This window comes from Lutjanus erythropterus, chromosome 4 (assembly GCF_056507025.1).
Source record: "Lutjanus erythropterus isolate fLutEry1 chromosome 4, fLutEry1.hap2, whole genome shotgun sequence".
Taxonomy (NCBI): Eukaryota; Metazoa; Chordata; class Actinopteri; order Lutjaniformes; family Lutjanidae; genus Lutjanus; species Lutjanus erythropterus.
The window spans coordinates 10,901,286-10,923,747 of NC_139320.1; the positions used below are offsets into that span (position 1 = coordinate 10,901,286).

The 22,462-nt window shown below is 40.7% G+C and overlaps 1 protein-coding gene across 1 annotated transcript in view; it reads right to left on the reverse strand.

The window, feature by feature from the left end:
* Nucleotides 1-955: 955 nt before the first annotated feature.
* drd2a (dopamine receptor D2a) overlaps nucleotides 956-22,462 on the reverse strand; it is a 66,470-nt gene continuing 44,963 nt past the window's right edge. The window contains exons 3-8 of the mRNA XM_084716950.1: nucleotides 18,892-19,001; nucleotides 9,566-9,702; nucleotides 6,917-7,125; nucleotides 5,151-5,237; nucleotides 4,442-4,832; nucleotides 956-2,353 (exon numbers count right to left, since the gene is read on the reverse strand). Coding sequence (XP_084573076.1) covers nucleotides 2,157-2,353; nucleotides 4,442-4,832; nucleotides 5,151-5,237; nucleotides 6,917-7,125; nucleotides 9,566-9,702; nucleotides 18,892-19,001 — 1,131 coding nt within the window. The 3' untranslated portion in view covers nucleotides 956-2,156. The remainder of the gene's footprint in view (nucleotides 2,354-4,441; nucleotides 4,833-5,150; nucleotides 5,238-6,916; nucleotides 7,126-9,565; nucleotides 9,703-18,891; nucleotides 19,002-22,462) is intronic.

The following is a 22,462-nucleotide window of genomic DNA, read 5'->3' on the forward strand; positions in this document are numbered from 1 at the left end:
GATACTGGGACTCCAATCCCCTTTTCTCACTTTGTGTCTAGTTACTATTATAGCACGCATCACACCTTCAATAGAAGCAACTAAGGGTGTTCAGTCACACACAAACCTGATTCAGTTTGATACCTCTGTCCATGATTAAGAGCCCATTTCAAAACGTTATACTTTTTTAAATGTAATAAAGGGTTTTTGATACCAATTTACAATAGGACTGCCCTTATAAATGGTTTATAATTAGGTTTTAAAGACTTTTTTAATTATTAAGCCGTTACAACACATTAGGTAAAAAGGGCAAACGTGACCTGTTGCTTGCCAAATAGTGAGCCAACACTTATCTGTACTGTTAAGCCTCAGATCTAATTAGGTTACTTTCTCTTCTTCATCACCAGCATGTCGTATACCTGTCAGCCTTATCAGATATTTGTTAATGAGTTACTAGCATTTAACAGTGTATCTTAATAGTCAGAAAGTTTCATTTGGTATCAAATTAAGTTATTAAATTATCAGAGTCATACAATAAGGCTTTATTGTATATCTTGACATTCTGAGCATGCACCACTGTATACTTTACAATCAGTCTTCCTTTGCCAGTTATAACTGTTAGTAACTCATTAGTCACATTAATTAGTAGTAAGCAGTATCTGGATCTTGCCAAATAGCAAGCTCACATCAGTTGATGAAAACAGTGCTATCACTTGATCACGTGATAAACCTTATTGTAAAGTGGTACTGTTTTTAATGGGAGCATTCTACAGCGTTGCAAATAATTGGAAAGCAGAAATAATTGTACAGGTTTGGACTCAGCACCTGGACAAGAAAGATGTGCATGTGTTTTGCAGACTGATTCCCGCAAATATTCCACCACAAAAAAAGTTCCCTTTCTGCAGGCTTTATATTGTCTAGATTTTAATATAGGGCCTGTCAGTTATAAATTCATGTGATTTCACTTACTGTCCTCTGTGGCTGATATTCATCAAAACATTAGCATACCATAATTGATAATAATGTCTTTATTGTTGAACTGAAAATGATGCAGGATTTTTCGCCCACAAAAATGACAGATGTATTGCTGTAACTACTGTTTCAGTTTTGCCAAGTTCGCCTCATTCTTACTCAGCAAACGTCCCCAGGGAGGTGCTTCAGGGGTTGCACACATCCTCGTGATTATACCTGGAAGCTGCAAAGTCCACGTACAGGTCATTAGTTTGCCACGGTACAACTCCGCTGCAGCAGTTCTCAGAGTTACTTCCAGTAAACAACATTACTGAAACTGCAAACCAGTCATAGGCATAAAGAGAGGCTTCTGAATAACGACATAGGTCATTTATGGGTGTATCTTTGTACACACAGCGAACACTGATATTCATGTGGCACTTTACAGTGTCTTCATTTATTGGACGTCATTTGTAGTTTTTTGTTAAACATACATTTCATGAGAAGTCAAGTAGAGGAGCAGTGTAGCATGCATCACATTTCCATTTGCAGGCATATAATCACAATTAATGTGTTAAGAAAAACTATGTACAGCAAATAATAATAATAACAATAATCTATGTGTATGATTTCAATTTATAAAATTGCAAATATGTGGATATTGGCATTGCCACATTATACAACAAGTAAATAGTCTCTTGTTTTTAACACATATTCCAATCAGTAATTTTAAGATTATGCTGAAGATTAAGAGCTCACGTATCCATTTTAACACTGCAATGAACACTGACTTGATATCTATAAGATTTGCAGAATATTTCCATCATCAAAACAGAAAGCACACACACACAATAAATAGCCGTTTGAAACTTGTATGTGTGTGGTATACACAGATGGCTCCTTACGTGACAAGCACAATGATTTTTAGAGAACAATGTTAAGTTTTTTTTTCTTTTCCTTCATGAAACAGGTCATTTGTTACAGACATTTCTTGTTTTACATTCAGTGACTTGGAGAACAGGGACTCCACAAACAATTCACATATAGAGCCAACATGCCTTTATCAATAAGACACTTTCAGCTTTTCAGTCTCTCAGCTCCATAACGTTAAAAAGCAGATCGCAGTTTCCTCCTGTGGTGCGTTTTCCTGAACAGGATGAGGTATTTGCCAGAAGAGATGCTTTTTTTCAGCATCCCTCCTTCAGTCTGATCAGTGATGTTGCCATTTAGCAGTGCAAGATCTTAATGAATGCCTTTCTGAACTCGACATTAAAGGTGGTATATATGATGGGATTTACAGCACTATTCACGTAGCCCAGCCAAGTGAAAGCATTATACACCTCAGCAGGAACCTTACATTTCGTGCAGTGGGTGTTCAAGATATGCGTGATGAAAAATGGCAGCCAGCATATGATGAATACACCTGAGGAGAGACAAGAAAAAAATTATTAGATGAAGAGAGAGAAAGCAAGAAAATTGAGGAAGAAAGAGACTCTTATACTCTTATATAAATGAGTGACATAGTCTACAAAACAGCTGGACTAAAACACTAATATAAGTTTTTAAACCATTTCCTTCTGTTGCATCACTTGTTTTCAAGCTCTATTTTAGGTTTTACCAAAAAAAAAGTTGTCATAAAAAAGCACATGCAGAGGCAGCCGAGGACCAATGATGGGAGGGAGCTTGTGCAAACGAAAACAGTACAAAATAGTATATTACAGGAGTAGCCTGTATTAAATCAAAACAGAAACAAATATTTATTCTGGATGAGTTTAAAGTGAAAGAGTAAAGAGTCCCCACAGATCACTGCATGTTGTTTTGCATGTGAAAACAACAACAACAACAACAACAACAAAAGCAGGTGTTTGACTGTGGAGATGCTTAATTTAACACTGTCAGTTCCACTTTAATGTGTTCAATCACACAAAACAGTTTTAAACATTTTTTAAAAACAGAAACACTTCATTTGAATGTGTGTACAATAGACTGTCATTTCACTGTCACAACCATGTCATAATACCTTTCATGAACATCTATGTAGTCTACATGAATGTTTATGACTGTTGCCATTAAAGGAGCAATATGTTGCCATTGCACTTGCAAAAATGAGTACAGCAATCCAAACAGACGGTTAAAAAGAGTTATTTCCCTCTGTCCCCTCCTCCCTAGATATGGCAGAAACAGGCAGACTGCAGGAGCACTGCAGGAAGTTGATCAGCTGTTTTTAACCGTTAATTGTCTGTCAGTGTAAAGATAAGCCTGTTATCCTGCAAACAAAAGGCCACAGTTCTGAAAATACATGACGAGTAAAGTCGTTGCCTGTCTCACTGTATGTTGCCGTTTTCAGGTGTCAGGTCCTCTTCTCCAGCGTTGTGTGTTTTTTTTTTTTTTTTTTTTTTTTTACAGTTTTTGGACTCTCATTTTTTCTCTTTGTTGGCCTTTGGAGTTTGCTGTTTTACTATCAGGGGTTCAGCTCACAGGGGGAACCAAAAATGCAGACAGGACAAATACAATAAATGAACAAATGGTGACTTCAATAAAGTCACTGATAAGGAAAAGCAAACAAACAAAAGGTGGCTGAGGATTTCAGGTGAAAAAACAAACAAACCCTGAGGTCCAACAAAGAAAAAATAAAATGAAAGTGCAAAAAAACACAGAGAAAAATCCAGAACAGAAACAGGAACCCTGGGATACTGGAGAACAGACACAACAGACACTCAAAGAGACACAGAAGACCTGACAACTGAAAATGTCAACATATAGTGTCTACATACACAAAGGGCAAATTAAGGGCAGGTGGGACAATCAGAGGAGCAGGAAAACAGACAGACAGGAAGTAAAGATACATAAGGGAAGACTTTACCAAAATAAAACAGGACTAGACAAAATCTCAGTGACAGACTGTGACAGACATTAACCAAGACAAAAATCTCTTTGTTGTGACAACTTGACATTAACCGAACTAAACGCTATTTGTCCATTAGCTAACCTGTATGCTACATGGCACTGCTACTACACACATTTAATGACATCAGTCCAAATGGTACCACTTTATTTGAAGTCTAGGAAATCATTCACACCACCATAACAAAAGCATTTGACAGTGTAATAAAACCTGATGACATCTTTATGACAAGTCCAAAATGTACCATTTTAGATGAGGACAAGGAAAATATTCATGACGTGCTTATAATCATGTCATGATGGCCAGTGTCAAAACCAACCACATGTGAAAGTTTAATGTCATGTTAAATCAAAAAGCTAAACAGTTTCTTTAAGTATGATAATGTCAAGTTGTCATAACAAAGACATTATTGACTTTGTTAATGTCAAATTGGTATTATTGACTGAATGACACTTATTGAAAACAGAACATTATAGACATTCAGCAGACATTCCTAAAGAGTTTATATTCATGACAGGTGTTACGACATGATTATGACAGTCTTATGCACGCCCCTTCAAATAAAGCGTTACTTAAAACACTTCAGTAAAAAGTGAATCAGCATACCAAGGACGATGGCTAACATCTGAGTGGCCTTCTTCTCCTTCTGCTGGGAGATCTTCCTCTTACTTAGGGTCTTCACAGAGGTCTGCGTCTTGCCGTTAGGTAAGGCCTGCGTCTGGAAGGCTTTGGCCACAACGGGAGCCGGGTCCCCCAGGGCCTCCTTGGAAGGATCTCCATTCTTTTCTGCTTTCTGGCCCTCCTCAGGGGGTGTGGGAGGTGTGGAGGTGGGGCTAGCGTTGGCTTTGTTGGGCATCAGTAGCTGGTGGCTGGTGGCCGGAGTGTCTCCGAGGGCACACTGTGGCTGCTGCTGCGTCTGCTTCTGGCTGCTGCCACTGTTGTTCAGCTCATCCAGCTCCAGATCTTCCCCTTCATTGACTCCATCTTTGATGAATATCTGAGCAAGGTTGGGGTGAGCAGAAAAAGACGGATTCAGATGGTCATTTTTCATTCAGGTTATCACATAATACGTGATATTTGAAATAATAGGTTTTTTAAAAGAGAACAAATTATCACACACTCAGTGTTTAATTCAGCTTTTCTGTGCTCAAAGAAGCAGAAAGGTGCCTTTTAAAGCCATATTTTCTCTGAGGAGGGGAGGAAAACTTCAAGGTGACACTTCTGAATCTTATATGAGCAAAACAAATGTTTCCAACAATTAAACTTTTTAGGAGAAAAAAAATCTGTCAACAAAAGCACAAAGAAGGGCACATACCACTTTCTTCTTGTTGACAGGAAAACTCCCATTAGATTTAACAATCATGGTGCACAACCTCACATCCTCTGGATGAGTGCACTTATCCTGAAATGAAAACAGCTGTGTCAGGCAAGGAGAGGGTACAATGTCAAAGTACAACTGACAAAAGGGCTGTCTAAGCACAGGTCTAAGCACAGGTCCCACTGCCTAATGGGTCAAATGAGGCTACATGGGGCTCTGGCCAAGAATCTGATCTGCAGCTGCAGCTGTAAATCTATTAACCTGAAAGTGGAAGAAATTGTGAACCAAGACAAACAAACTCATTCAACAATTAACAGTCTAAGTGAAATTTTATGCAAATTATGTTCTTTTACTCCATAAAGATTATGTACATAATCTGTCAACATGCTACCATGAAATGACTTCACAGATCATTAAATTATCAAGTAATATGCAGCCTATACTCCCTGTGAACTCCCATGTAAACGTCTTCCCTGATATAAATATATAACACACACACTCACACATGCACACTCAGAAACCACATTGTAAAGCCATGCATGAACATGAGTAATGCGGTGCACTGGATCAAAAGCATTACTTGGCTTCCTGTGCAGAGCCCATTGAGCTTCAGCATGTCACTAAATCAATAACCAGAAAAGCAAAAGGTCATTTGAGGGCCACCATAGTTAAGGTTGCGTGACGGCTTTCGACACTGAAACACGCCAGTGGATGTAACCTTAAGATTAAAATTGGCTTCCAGAATGCAACCAGTTATACAGTCTCATGTACATATGGTGGGGTGAAGAAAAACAATCTAACAGTGCTTTATGTGTAACTGAGACCTGCCCTTTTAATCTCTTGCCTTGAATGTTATCTGTTGTGTTTTTCAAAGAAAATCAATTCTCTTCTTGTCTGGGTTTTCCTCTTTTGCAGTATGATGTTACATAATACAACAGTTGTCCATTAAACCATCAAGTATAATTGGGTTGAGAAAATTATTGATTGCAGTGTCATAAGGAAACAAATTAACTTAAAGGGCAAGAGGTTAATTTTATGTTTTGATGTTTTTTCACACTGGTTGAAAAAGGTGTCACTCTAAAATGCTTAAATGTGTGTGTTATATGAATGTCTGTCAACCTGTGTTGTATACTGCATATTGTATTGACAGTTGCAAGAAAAATAGTAATTATTAATTAGATGAAGTCTAACCCATCCAAAGTTATTCAATGATTACAAAACATCAAGCATGTCTACATGAAAGAACACATGACTGCCAACCAACAGCTACAACTGTCCATTTTTACAAAGAGATGGACACTAGTTATTAATTACCTTAGCTAGGAATCTGGTACTTTATTTTTGATTAAGCTTACATACCGTTCACATTTGAACTGATACCATACCAGTACCAGTAGCTGGAATTTGGTACTGGTGCCTAATGTGAAGTGAGGTGATTTTGCCTTTTAATGTGTGAAAATGGCAATAAAGTTTAAAGAAAAGTGTGCAATACTGTATCACCCATTTTTAAAAACGGAACACAAAGATGGTCTATGATTTTTTTTCATGGATTTAGTGGGCTGCACACTCAGACTTTTATACAGATCTTTCATTAGTTTGTATCATCCTTTTTGCTTGAATCATCCATGCACAGAGAAAAAAGCCATCATTCTAAAATGTTCAGACAGTACAGACCTCTGGGATAATAAAGATGTAAATCAATCTTGGTTTCATATTGAAGTCATAAAAGTGTAAATGGTGGCCTTATTGCCACAGAAGCTCACCTTCAGTGAAGTGGCCACATCAGGGTCAGCAGCCTGACACACACGCTGCTTTGGCTTTGTGTTAACGCGTTTTCTGCGCTTCCTCAGGACCACATAAATTTGCACATAAACCAGCAGCGTGATGATGAAGGGAACATAGAAGGATACGATGGAAGAGTAGACCACAAAGGCCGGATTGGCAATCACACAGAGTGACTCATCACGAGTAGCTGTGGAGATAAGCACAGGGCGAATGAAAGACTTCAGACAGCATGTTCCATCAGAAACTGCTTTTTTCTTTTGTGTGTGTAGTTTTGTTGTGTTTTTGTCAATGTGACTCCTGGAAAACTTTCTACAATAAAATGGAAAACTTAGTTTGGTTTGACATTGTAGTGTAACAATGAAGGGTTGCTCTTTGACTTCAGTCTCAAAATCTGTCCTAAAATGTAACCACTCCTACTCTTTACTTGGAGGTCATTTCCCTTCCCATTTACTTTAACCACCTTTTATCTTATCCGGGGTGCTTTCATGGGGCTTTTATCTGTTGCCAAATGTAGAGATCATATCACCGCAATTCTCAACTTCCTGCACTGGTTGCTTGTTAATTCAAGATTTCACTGATTTGCTTTTAAAGGAAGCCAAATCTTCCCTGAGCTGCTGACTTTTTAAAGCTCCCTTCATACCAGAACAAACACACTGAGGTGACAGTCTTTGTACAGAAACATACTGGACTGGATACCAAAATGTACCAAGTTCAGACCCTGAAGGAAGCTTCAGATTAGGCAACAACTTCTGCCATGCAGGCACAGATAACAAATGAGTTGTAATGGATACTGCACATAGACGTCACAGTAATTGTTCATGTTAACAACTTGTTGTCGTCACACTTCAAGGTAGCTGAGCCTCAGGAGGTAGAGTGAGTCGACCATTAAAGGGGCACCACGATTTTATTAAATTACTTTTACTGTCAGGAGTGGAGGAGAACTACTCAGCTGGTGAAAACAGTTGTATAATATCTTCTGTAGCACTGGAAGGAGTTTTCAAAAGACTGAAAAAATAACCCTTAGAAACAATGTGTTAGAGTAGTAACACCTTAGATTACTTGGATTACTTGTTTGTCTAACGCATTAATTTTGCAATTTAAGAACTCAGTTATTCAGTTACTGTTACTGTTATTTCGTAATCTGTTACTGTTAAAAGATGCTGCAGAGTTTATTTTTTTTTTGTTTGTTTTTTTGCATTTGACACACAAGGTCTTGGAGTCGGTGGACACGGAAATCACCAATTACCTCAAGTTGGGTGGTCAAGCTGGATGTATTGAACAAATTCCCCATGATCATGAAAATCTCTGAGTTAATACTTCAACAGCAAAGAAAGTCTGTATAAAGCATGAAAAAAATGTGCAGTGTTTTTGGAGTGAAACCCAAATTCAAGTGTAAAGGTCAGGATATATCAGCCTAAGCTGCTTCGGTTTCTAATCCTGTAATCTGTCTCCCCAAAGTTATGGGGGGTACATACTAAATTGCTGGAATGCAATGGAGTGTACATGTTGAAGTGTCCTGAACACTACACTGAACTGGTGCATTGTAAAGTACTTTGGGTAAAGGCACTTTACACAATTCAGATTATTTACTATACGAAACTAAGGTTGTGATAATATGTGTTTGAAATGATAGACACTTCTAACAAACTTGTTGTCTCTCCACAGCTCTACAAGCTTCAGTCCATTGTTAGAAGTATTTTAATAATGGGCTGCTGGAGCTTAAAGCGTGTGTCCATTTTTATTACTTTTTGAAGGTTTCATATCATTCTGTAGCTTTCCAGTAGTGTACATCTGTATTCAAACGTGGAAAATAAATTCTGGTCGAAGATCATGACATTGCTACATATAAACCCCCTAGGGGTAGGGAGAGGCACTGACATGCATTAGCACTCTAACAGCTGACAGGGAGTATCTTTTTGGAAAGCCTAGGAAAAAAACACGGATAAAGTGGCCCTTTAAAATTTTTTTTTGATTGCTTCAGTTTCAGCATTTCCTGCCGGTGGTCCCTGCTTTCATGTTTCCTGCAGCTCACAATGGTGAGATCTGCAGACACTTCACTTAAAAGCAGTCGTGGGGTTCACAAATCTGAACGCCTGAGTCCAGGCAGAATCGACATTACATCAAGGCACTCAAAGGGATGAGTGGAGCTTCAAAGTGACAGGATATGAGACACAGGAGCTGGTCTGCAACAAGTCTAAAAAGCCCTTAAACTCTAATCCTCCATTCAAGCCTGTGATCTGTAATAAGAATCCTAAAAGGGCTAAAACTCACTACTAGCAGTTATATGTCAGTATGAAGAAAATTACCAGTTTATATTTACTTTTAAAATGCAATGCTGCACAGTATTATTACTGCAAATAGGCACTGACATTGACATTCTGCTTTAGTGCAATATTGATGCAAATGTGGGCATTTAAAAGATACATCAGCAACCTATTCACAATGTATACTATGTGTGTCTACGCTGTATATTATAGAGTACATTATGTAGTGTACTGTGCAGTGGATGTACCCATGAATAATACAGTACAGTACCACTTTTTCTCTGGTAATTTAGTCACACACCATGAAAAAAATGCCTCTGTTTCAAAGACTGTAGATCGGATGTGTACTACATTCTTTCTTACCTGTGTTATTCAGGCCAAACAACAGAGGACAGGATATGGCAAAAGACAGGACCCACACCACAGAGATCATTACTGTGACCCGTCTCCTGGAACTGTAGCGAGTGTTGTAGAGCATTGGCATCGCGACCGCTGTGTAACTGTGAGGGGTGAAGAAAAAAATAGCCATTTTAGTGTGAATGTACGAAAACATGACACCTGTATACACCTTTATATGCTGACAATAGTACAGTACAGTATGACAAGTTTAACAAACATTTGTGTTGTCACAAAAGTGTTGTTTTAATGTCTTCACCTCTATCACATGGCAGAAATCCCATCATTAAACTTGTTTTGTCTATGACAAGTTGTTACGTGTTTGGCGCAGTCTGTGATTTATGTAGGAGAGTACACCAGTCACCATCATCAAAGGAATACTCTAGGTCCAAATGTCATTCTTTCGCTTTATTAAACATCTATTGCGTAGTTTGTAGGGCAGGTGGCCCATGTCCTAAGGCTATCAGTCCTCTGCAGCGGCTGCTGGTTCGATTCCCGCCTGCGGCTCCTTTGCTGCATGTCATTCCCTCTCCTTTCCTGTCATATATTCAGTTGTCACTATCAAAAATAAAGCCAAAAAGCCAAAAAAACAGATCTATGGTATGCTGGAGTAAATAAGAATATTGTATACTGAAGATGTTAGGTCCTTTGAAGAAGTAAGTCTGGTATCAAGTGACCAAATATACAATGGAGATGCCCATCATCTTTAACCAGATACTTTCTGATGCTAGACTCACCCTTTAGAAGCAGCTGTGTGCTGTGGGCTGCTGTTTGCATGAAGAGAAGGAACTTTTCTCACACGTATGACCTTATCATTTAACCCTGCTACACTGCTTGCTTGACCCTATTAGTGAGCTTGTTGTAATCACCAGGAAATGCACAGGTTGTTAGAGTGTCTTCATTTCTGTGCAGTTTGGCTTGAAAGACTTTAGACTGAACAACTTTGATCAGTTATCTTTATGGAAACACAAGAGAAGTCAGAGTAAATCTAAGGTAACTCTATCATGCGATTCATGTTGTCATGGATTGTGCAACACACTACACCAAGGTGTAAACAAGCCTTGGGTATGGAGATGTTTTTTCATACCCACGGTTTGTCTTAAAAGTGGTAATGCAAAGTGTGAGGCTAAAAATATTTTCAAGAATATGACTGGTTTCAGTGGGAAGAAAGAAACTTTTTTTTTGACCAACTGCTCCTGTATCACAATTTTGGAGCAGGATGTACACTTTGCAACACTGAGATGATGCAGCTGAGGCTCACAAAAAATAAGGCACAGAAACAAAATAATTTTGAAATGTAACTGAGCCTGTATTTCTGCCTGTTTCATGGCTTTGGTTGGTATGCAAACACAGCACACAGCTGAGCTTTTTCTCCTTCACTTTTATACAGCTCTTCCATTCGAGGAACCCTGTGAAGTTAGTTACTAGAGGCACTATGGAGCAATATTTTTACTACTGGGTCCCTGCTTTGTTTGTATCATGCACGTTCATAAGGATACACACTTGTGAGTACTTGTGAGTGGGCGACGCAATACACATCCCTGCCACCACTTTTACGCTATCCTGCTGATTGACAGTTGGCAGTGGTAACTTGCAAAGAAATGTAGTAAAGTGCCAAAAAAAAAGGCAGTTAAGAAGGACATTGCAAGTTAATCAACAAGGATAGAAGATGAGAAATGGATATAAAGTCTGCTTTGTGAATGTTTTATGAGGAAGGAAATACATTTAACACATTTATTATGCATCAAGGATACACACATTGTGCTTTGCTGAGTGACACTGAATGTAAACGTAATTTTATTTACAAGAAACCTCACAGGGTGTCTTTTAGGGCATGCACATCAATGTATAACTTAATGTGGAATAATCTGTGCTGTGTTGTGATTAATGGTTGATTGTTGCCAATAGTGTAAAATCATAGGTAGTATAATAAACAGTGGACAGAGCCTCTGGGTTTCTGAAGAGCCATTGTGAAGCTCAGTGTGGTGGCTCTGATTGTCAACACCTTGACAGAACCTGACTGTAGCTAACCACCAGCTAATCCAAAAATGTCTAGCCACCTGTGATAGCATCCACCTGTCACTGAAAGCAGGCACTCCCCTAATTTTAACGACCTGTTTTCTAACTCATAAAATATGGATGTTTTGTCTCTGCCCCACATCAACTCATACAGCCATGCACAGTACCCGTTACTGGCTAAAAAAGACACTCCAGGCTTTTTATGTGCCTTCAATGTAAAACCATCCGTGGCTGTATCAAACGCCGTGGGCTGTTAACTTAGTATAAAGAGGGACAAAATCAAGTGAGGGGGTGGGGTGGATGGATGGCTCAAACAAATACAGTTCAAGCACAAAACAAGTCAGTAATATCACTTGACGTACCTAAGTAGTTTTGTGGCCTAAACCTAACCAAACAGCGACCATTTCCCAACATTAACCACATGTTAATAAGGCTTTCTTGCAATAAAATGTTAATATAAATAAAATGGCCTCAAGTGGCCATTTGAGGAAGTGCAGTTGTTAGCACATTGGCTTTACTTATCCTCACTGGACATTGCCACTTGACAAAATTGTGCACAGAGGCCTTCCCTCTCAGATGATTAAATCACAGAAGCCATAGCAAGAATGATATTTGCATTACAGCTGCAGTTTTTAATCAAAGGGATACACAATTTTGCATAACATATCAAGTGTTGGTACCTTAAAAGAAAAATCTATTCAGATTCATTGAATGGTAGCTGCTGAATCTCATCAATACACCTGTACTCTGTTTAATCATAAAATACCTACTGGGGCACAATAGGTATACAGATGTCTATGTTTTTTGTTTTTTTTTGTGTTTTTTTGTGATCAGTAGTTTTTCTTGTTTTTCTTTTGAACAAGGCAGAAAAAACACATCACTGCATCAAATGACAATGTAAAAGCTGTGAGACAGGCCGTGGAATGAAAACGACTGGCTGACACTGTGTTTATTGTTTTGCACCAAAATTCCACAGAAAATGTCTTGTATGTGAAAACCTACCAGGAAATAAACTCTGATTCTGATTTAAATATGACTGATTTAACAACATTAACAAAAAGTACAGAAAATATTTTTGCCTCACTGAGTGTCACTAAAGTTGGAGACTAACTGCTCTGACATCATTGTGTTGTAAAATATTTGTGTGCACATTGTGACTCACTCATAGCATCGTGATATGGAAATGTTTTGTGATTCTGCTTTTTAAAAAGCGCCTTTTGGCAACATAATTGGAGTTCTGTTAAATCACATTTGGCATGTGTTTATTCATGTCACCTCCTACACAAAAGCACATTTGTTTTAGGCTGGTCTTCTGCTTTTACAGAGGATGTGGACTGGCCATTGTTGGATATGTATTTGTCTTTTTCACACTAGTTTTAAGTAATTATTCTATTTTCTGGCCTGCGGTTACACAGCTCCAAAACTAAGTTGTCAACACTTGTATGTGCATCCTCCCTGAGTTCATACACACAGATTCACAAAAATAGACTCCATATTGTGATAATCTCATCGCAGTTTGCTCCACCTTGGTGAGTAAGAACAAAGTTAGCAGAGAAGGAAACAATCCTCTGATGTATAAATCATGATGCTGCCTGGAGCTGCTGGACTGATAAAAGAAAACTGGATATTTGTCAGTGACTGGTATCTGAACTTTTATAAATCAGCGTCACTGGAGTGGACACTGAAATGAAGCCGGGGAGAGTGATGCTGTCGCACTCATCCTTTCTGTTATTTGTATTCACAAGTACACAACAAGCAGACAAAAGTCACATAATACACAATAATATCTATGTTAATTTTGCTGTTGTTCCTCTGCTTGTAGCATTCACTTCAAATACACATAAACAATCATCCACCTTGGGATTATTCAGACTAATAAGGTTTTCTCCACGTATGAGAGACATTTGCATTCTAATTCAATCAGTTCAATAAGACTTGAAATTGTGTTTGTGTGTGACTGTGATGAATATTTATTTAGCATATAGATTTAAGATGAAAACGCAGCCGAGCATAACATCATGTAAAATGAAACTTGACAGGATTCTATAAAATGAAAATATGTGAAGTGGTATGTCCTTGGTATCCTTCAGACTCGTGCACAAGTGTTTCATTTAGAATAAAGCTCTCACACTTTCAATATGTATTCTGGTTGTCAACATTACATGATTGCTTCCTTCAGTTCGTTATTGAAAGCTCAAGCTTTACATGCCCCTCAGAGGAACAGCTCTCCAGTATAATCTTGCTTTGTGGTCTGCTTTAATAGAGGGGCTGTCATTAATCACAGTCACCATGCCAGTTACACAACTAAATAAGTTGATTTATTTTTGGACATGGCATTAATGAATCCAGGAGGAGACTGAGGTCTGGTAACAAAACAGGTGCTGTCATGAACTGCTTCTTTAAATAGCACTTAATTTATTTGTGTCGCGTACTTATTTATAAATGCTTTAATCAAGAATTTTATATTAACAAAAATCAAGTGATTATGTGAATGTACAATGGTTTCTTTGTAGTCACAGAGAATGGCTGGCCTTTAGCTCTACAGAGAGATTTAGCATCTTTCAGCTCATTTTGTTTTTATGGCCCAAAACATTATTGTTTTGATTTGCTCTCATCACTCTCATAACATACTTTTCAGCAGCAGCTGGCAGCACTTGTGCACCATATCGCAAAACATATTGCCAACTAGTATTGTCTGCATCTTCAGAGACTCTGCCCTCTCTATCTGTATTTTCATATTTTCTCATTTGTTGCTGTGTTTGAGACTTTTCTGGGCTTCAGCCTGGTTGTAAGGCGTCACTCAATAAAAATGTAGTGACCAGTGGTTACATCAGTGTCTCCATCTTTCTCCTCTGCTGTCTGCCTGTGAGAGCTGCAGAGAGAGATACACACACAAACACACACAGGTGGGGCAGAGTGAGGTTCACTTTGGCTGTATTTACACAAAATCTGGTCTTGTGCAGAGGTATGGCCATGTTTATTTATGCTTTAGAATATAATCAGATAATAATGGTTTATATCTCTGATTCATAGCTTTGCTCTCGCTAACATCATCCTGTCTTCATTCACTCTCTATGTCTCTCTCACTCTATCTCACTTGTTGAGCTTGTAAGAAAGGGCCAACTTTGAATGGTGCGTTTACGAACGCCAATGCTCTGGAGTTGGCAGGGGCAGACATCTTTGATGGGGTCGGCACAAGTGTTGTAAAATGATCCACAAAGAAAAACATGCAAAAGATTAAAAGTAGGCTACATATTTAAGAAAACTATAGACATTTAAACTCTGGTTAAACAGGATTCAAGGATTCAAGGATTCAAGGATTCAAGGTACTTTATTGTCATACCAGCTCACCTTTACAGTTTATGGTATGAAATTGGTACTCGGGTCCAGGATTGAGCCATAAATAATTAAAAACAAAGTATTTAAAGAGCGCAAGTAAGGCAAGAGAAGAATATACACAAGACAATATACAGTAAGGCAAATATACAAGTAAGACTAATAGATACAAGGATAAAGAGGCTGAGATCAGCACTGCTAATGCTAGGTCTAAGAGAAACACGCATGAGCAAGTATTTTAAGAGCACATGTTTAGTAAAGTGAGTTAGTGCGGTAAAGTGTGTGTGGTGCAGGTATGTGGTGGGGAGGGATGGAGAGAGTTGGGGGGGGGGGGTCTATAGAGCATGGCTCGAGTTCAGCAGTCTGACAGCTTCAGGAAAGAAGCTGTTCCTGAGCCTGGTGGTTCTGCTCTGGATGCTCCTCAGCCGCCTGCCTGAGGGGAGGGGCTGGAACAGTTGGTGGGCGGGGTGGGTGGGGTCCTTCATGATGCGAAGGGCCCTCCCCCTGCATCGTGATGTATAGAGGTCCAGGGTGGTAGGAAGGCTGCTCCCCACTGTCCTCTGTGCTGCCTTCACCACCCTCTGCAGGTTCTTCCTCTCGGCAGCGGTGCAGCTGCCATGCCACACAGTGATGCAGGTGCAGAGGACGCTCTCCACCGCACAGTGGTAGAAGCTCCTCAGGACTGAGTTACCAAGTCCAGCTCTCCGCAGCTTCCTGAGGAAGTAGAGACGCTGGTGGGCCTTCCTGACCAGACAGGAGGTATTGGTTCTCCAGGTGAGGTCGTTAGATATATGCACACCCAGGTACCTGAAGCTGGAGACCACCTCCACAGCTGCTCCTCCGATGTACAGGGGAGCGGGGGGGTGCTTGTCCTTCCTGAAGTCCACCACCATCTCCTTGGTCTTCTTGACGTTGATGCAGAGGTTGTTTTCTCTGCACCACTGCACCAGGTGTTCCACCTCCTCTCTGTATTTGGACTCATCGTTGTTCGTGATGCGTCCCACCACTGCTGTGTCGTCCGCGAACTTCACTATATGACAGCTGGGGTGTCTCGCCGAGCAGTCATACGTCAGCAGAGTGAACAGGAGGGGGCTCAGCACACAGCCCTGGGGCGAGCCAGTGCTGAGGGTGATGGAGGAGGAGACGGTGTTGTGGATAAGTCCAAGAAGAGCAGGCGGGCGTAGGAGTTCTTGCTCTCCAGATGGGTTAGGGCTGTGTGGACCACCGATGAGATGGCATCGTCAGTGGAGCGGTTTTTCCGGTATGCGTACTGATGGGGGTCCACAGTGATGTCGATGGTGTTCTTGATGTGGGGCATGACCAGCCTCTCGAAGCACTTCATGACGACCGGGGTGAGAGCTATGGGTCGGTAGTCGTTTAGGCCTGTCACTGTGGGGCACTTGGGGACAGGGACAATTGTGGCAGTTTTTAGGCAGGTGGGGACGGATGCCAGTGACAGTGAGGTGTTGAAGATGTCCGCCAACACCTCGGACAGCTGGTGTGCACAGTCTCTCAGTACCCGCCCTGAGATGTTGTCGGGGCCTGCAGCTTTGCGGGGATTGATTCCCTGAAGGGTCTTCCTCACGTCTGCAGTGGTCACACTGAGGGGTGTGTCACCGGGTGGTGGTATAAGTCTGGTGCTGGGGGGGGTGTCAGGGTCCTCAAAGCGGGCGTAGAACCTGTTGAGTGCGTCTGGCAAGGAGGGGTCCCTGGGGCACTGTGCGTCCTTGGTGTTGTAATCCGTGATGCACTTGATGCCCTGCCACATGCGCCGGGGGTCGTTTGTGGTGAAGTGACCCTGGATTTTCTTTGCGTATGTGGCTTTGGCCCTTGCAATGCCTGCAGTCAGTTCTTTCCTCGCCTCTCTGAGCGCTGGTGCCTCACCTGCCCTGAACGCAGCGTCCCTGGCTTTCAGCAGAGCTCTGACCTCAGCATTCAGCCAGGGTTTCTGGTTCGGGTAGCAGGTTAGTGTCTTGGTGGTGGTGACATCATCAGTGCACTTAGAGATGAATCCGAGGACGGAGGAGGTGTATTCCTCCAGGTCCAGCTCTCCCTCACACGTGGCTGCGTCCCTGAAGATCTGCCAGTCTGTGCACTGAAAACAGTCCTGGAGCACAGAGGCTGAGTCCCTTGGCCACACAGTGACTGTCTTCTTGGTTGGCCTGGACCGTCTCAACAGGGGGCGGTATGTTGGCGCCAGCAGAATGGAGATGTGGTCGGAGAGGAAGGGCTCTGTATGCACCGCGGATGTTACTGTACACGCAGTCCAGAGTGTTGTTTCCACGTGTGGGGATGGTGACGTGATGGTAGAAACTGGGCAGAGTGTCTGTCAGTTTCACGTGATTGAAGTCCCCTGCAATCACGTAAAACGCCTCCGGGTGCCTCGTCTGCAGCGAGCTAATGGTGTCGTGTAGCTCCTGTAGTGCTTCGTTAGCATTAGCATTAGCACCCGGCGGGATGTAAACAATGGTGACGAACACCGCGGTAAACTCCCGTGGCAGATAGTACGGCCGACATCTTACAGTCATCAGTTCAATCGCCTCGGAGCAGTGGCTTTTTACCAGTCCGCAGTTCGTGCTCCAGCGCTCGTTCACGTAGATACAGAGTCCTCCTCCCCGTGTTTTGCCCGAACGGTAGTCGCGGTCCGCTCGGAAGAGCTGTAGTCCATCGATCTGGTAGGCTGAGTCCGGCATGTTGTTGTTAAGCCAGGTTTCCGTGAGGCAAAGAACAGCACAGTTCCTCATCTCCGTAGAAGCACTCAGCCTCAGACGTAACAGGTCCACCTTGTTGTCCAGAGAACGGACGTTGGCCAGAAAGAGAGTTGGAATCGGCGGTCTGTTAGCCTTTAGCCGGGCTAGCATGCCCGCCCGCTTTCCTCTCTTTTGTTTACGGGCACATCGTCTCCTTTTGCCCGCGTCTCCACGTACTCTGCTGCGCCACACCGTTGACCTCAGGAGCCGGTGCCTTCCGAGTACGGATTTCAGCTTTGGTGAGATTGTGATCGCCGAACTTCCTCTGATGGCTAACAGTTCGGTTGTGCTGTACTTCACCTGCGAGTTTTGCACTAAACTAGTGCCAAAGACGGCCTCAGAGGTTTTTAAAGTAAGGCTTGGTCCCGGGAGCTCGAGAAGCCGCTGCACCGCTGTGCGCCGCCATCTTGGATGTGACATCATCATCAGTTGACTCAAACTAACATCTCTCCTCTCACTTTACAGATAGCCAATCATACTTGAGGATAATGGGGTGGCACTTCAGATGGCTTTCAGGGGTGGCCAGTGCCCCCAGGCCCTCCCCTCCAAGTAAACAAAAACAAGCCATGTTACTTCTTCTCATCACTACAATGTATCTTGCAACTATTCTCTACGACTCTACTCTGTTCTTCTTCTCTGTTGTCTGCCTGCCCTTCTGTTGCCTGTTGTTGCAGAATTTCAGAGTGACAGAGACACAGAGTCCCCACATGTATAGTAAAAGCTGTCAGTCCCCTTGCCTGTGGCTCACAGCATGAGGGAAATGTAGAAAGCTTTATTTAACTTTAATACAAAGTTTGTTCTGGTTCTGGTGTCCACAACTTTGCAATTCAATCCTCCTACACACCTGTCTTAGATACAGGTGTTCATTAAATCATGCATACATTTAAGTTTTGAAATTGCTGCAGTTTTTCATATTAAGAAATTCACATTTATAACCCTGAAACATCTGATGGCGAGTAATTAGGTATGGGTATAGGTATGCATTTCTATATAAATAAACAAGTAAAGGTGTGTGGTGTGGAATACATGTCTGGAAAATGCATGTAGTTTGTACACAGATACATGGGCTTTGTCATGCAATTAAAAGATAGCAGTTCTCTGCTTTTCAGAAAGTAAAGATTTCCTTTACAAATCCATACAGGAAACATGACAGACAGGACTAAACAATCTTTTCAGAGGTGAACTCACCGATCAATGCTGATGGCACAGAGATTGAGGATGCTGGCTGTACACATCATCACATCCAGGGTGACAAAGATGTCACAGTGGATCTTGCTAAAGCGCCACTCTCCAACTACCTAGAAGAGGAAAAAAAAGACCTCAACAAATAGCAGCTTACAGCAACAGTCAACAGAACAAAACCGCTGCGCTTGCTGAGCAAAAGCAGCACCTCGGCAGAAATTATGTGTTTCACCACTGCAACCAAAAGCAATCCTGCCAGTCAAGTCTCCTTGTATATTTTTTCATATTATTTCCATACTGATAACAGAAAGAGAGCAGGATTAAACAGCATGGGCAACCAGGGAGGGAAGAGTGAATGAGGTTAAAATGAATAAGCATAAGACTGCAACTGAGTGTCCTCATTCATGAGTGGGGTCTGTTAGAAAACAGGCGTGGGTTGTCTCATTGGAAGACATAGATTGCAGGTGAATAACAGCTGGAATTTTACAAAACAGACCAGGGGTTTTCAGGCAATGGAGCTCTTAACTGACCCTCCTACATATATTACATTGAATATTTTTTTGTCTTCTCTTGTTTGTGCTAACCCGTAGCCCCTATGTCAGCAGAAGTCGTAGCATGACTTATGTTAAATGCATTAGCTGCACTCTCTGTCCAGGTCTGGAATTTCATCATTTTAGTGCCAAGGCCACTTGGCCTTTGGTATTGTCAATTTTTGGAGGGCATAAAGGCTTAATGCTACATAAATCCACATAAATAATGAATTTAACATAAGGGTTATGGATGATTTTATTTTTATTCATTTTTTTTCCGTAAAAACAAGATCAGTACATTAGCAATGTCATGGTTGGATTTTTCACAACAATAAAAACACTGCAACATGTTAGTATTGAATTCAGTCCCTACCCCCTTACAATTAAACTTTAACAAATTCACTGGGAGCGGTTTCACACGTTTAATTCATGCCAGCTGCAGCTGTAAGTTCTTTGAAAGTTCATAAGTTCTGTGAAGTGAATAACTGACTTTTGACACTGAGAAAATATAAAAAGAAATAAAATTTGTATTTTGAAGAGTTGTTGGTTCAACTTAATATCTTAAGCTTGTTGAATTAATATCAAGTTTATTTGACTAAAAACGTTTTACCTCAACTTTACCTCAACTTGATTTTAGGCAGCCCATACACCCAGACATCCAGCCTAGACACAAACTTTTTTAAATTCATACAAATTGTTGTTATTCTTTACAGTGTACAGTGAAGACTCATGGTATACACAAACAGTCTATTACATTCATTCATTCATTCATGCTACTGAAACAACACCTGACATGATGGAAACTGACAAATAATTGGATTTGATTATTCAGTGTCTTCATGACTCTTTGCATCTTGTCCCTGACATCAGTAGAAATTAAACTTGATTGATTATTGCTGAACTGCAGACATGCTAAGTGTGTGTGAGATAATAATCATTTAACATGCAACCTGGTCTGCAGCCCCATGTGGCTTTCAATCAAAGTCGTGATCGAAACCTATTTGTATTCATACCTTTGCTGCTACATGGTCAAACCCTGTGATAAAACATCATCAGTGATGCTCTGACAGGTCCGATGCCGCCCACCTTGCTGACATCCTACCCACTTCCTCCCACGGCTCGGAAAAGGGTAAAGAGAGATGTGTGTGTCTCTGTGGATGATTAATCTTTGTCCCCAGCCCGTGTCTTCATAACATTTAGCACCAACTTAAAGAGCTGTTTGTTGTTGCCTGCGTCTGTAACAGTGGGGGTGACTGCAGAATGATCTGACAGCATAATGAGTGCCCTTTTCATTGTTGCAACCTCTCCTTTCTTCTCTCTTTTTTTTTTTGCATTTTTCCAACCTTTTGCTCCTGACATTTGTCTTTTCAGAATCTCTACACCATCCTCTGCACCCACTCCGTCTCTTTCTCTCCTTTTCTACCATCAGTCAATTTCTTGTTCTCCTTTATGTGACGATCTACAGGTTGCTTCCCTCACCAGCTCCACCAACAAAAAGCAGACTTTTTATGTCCTCATCAGTGCTGCAGCCCGTAACAAATTTAAGAGCCTCACAAGAGCTGAAAACTATTACACAACACAAGTCTATCCATGTCAGCTGGAGGAACACAAAGTTGATATTAAACTGCTTTTTACAGCTTCATGTCTCAGAAAATGAAATCATTACAAATATATGCAAAAAGAGGATAATTATTACTAAATATTGACTGGGAGAGATACACATTTACTCAATATGCTGTTTCACCTATTTCACGCCCCAATGAGCACTTCACCTACTTAATTTATACTTATTCAATATGTGCATATGTGCATAGCAAATCACGATTCAATATGTATTAACATTCATTTGTAAGGTGTAGTGGAAAATTGAAAATACAGTAAATGCAGCTGGGGAACTGACAAGAGCAGGTGCAATTTAAAATGTAATTTACATTAAAATCAGGGTGAAATGAAACTAAAGCACTTTGCACTTTCATCTGAAACGTAGCTGTCTTTATGACATTAAAAATAAACAAATAAATAATAATAATAATAATAATAATAATAATAACAATAAGAACAACAACAACAATAATAATAATAATAATAATAATGAACTAATTTTATTATAATGTAGGACCATTCATAGCAGACATGCATACATGCAATCAAATTAAGTATAACAGACAAAGTCGACAACTCAAAGAGCTGTTGAAAAGCACATGACATCAGTGGCATAACACATAATGACAAATAACAAATACACTCATCATTTATCTCCATATTACAATTTTGGATATGGACTTACTTCTTGGCAAGAAGGAATAATCACGTCATAATATTCATTTACAAATCTCAGACTATGCACCCTTTTTTATAGAATGAGCTGTAAATGGCACAGCTTGATTTTGTCTTTTATTGCATAAAGATATTTTTACAATCTGGTGTATTAATCCATCCATCCATTTTTTTATAACTGCTTATCATTTTAGAGGGTTGTGGGAGGTTGGAGCTGATCCCAGCCGAGTGAGACACAGGGTACACCCTGGACAGGTCGCCAGTTCATCACAGAGACAAACAACCACCCACTCACATTCACACCTACGGGCAATTTAGAGTCACCGATAAACCTGCATCTCTTTTGTTTGTGAGAGGGACACACAAAAAAGTGGTGCATAGTTAGCACTGTTGTCTCATAAGGGTTCTGGGTTTGAACCTGCTGGTTGGGGCATTGTTGATGTATTAATTACTGCTAATTGCTTCCATTAATTCTGTTTTGATTTGATTATTTGCTGTTTGACTTTATATGTGTTTTGTATTTATGAATGTTTTTTCTTGTGTCTATTTAGATCTCCGTGAGATTCCCTAAAATGATGTAAAATTACTGTATCACTGTAAGATTTGAAATACAGTGAATATTAGAATATTAGACTTTGCATTATGAGTGCACTGGCAGGCAAGTGCAAACAGAGGCAGGCAGGTTATTTCATTCGGGTCGAATCAAATGGGTGGGCTTATTAGAGAACAGCAACAGCCACAGACACCAGGAGCCCTAACTTATACCCAGC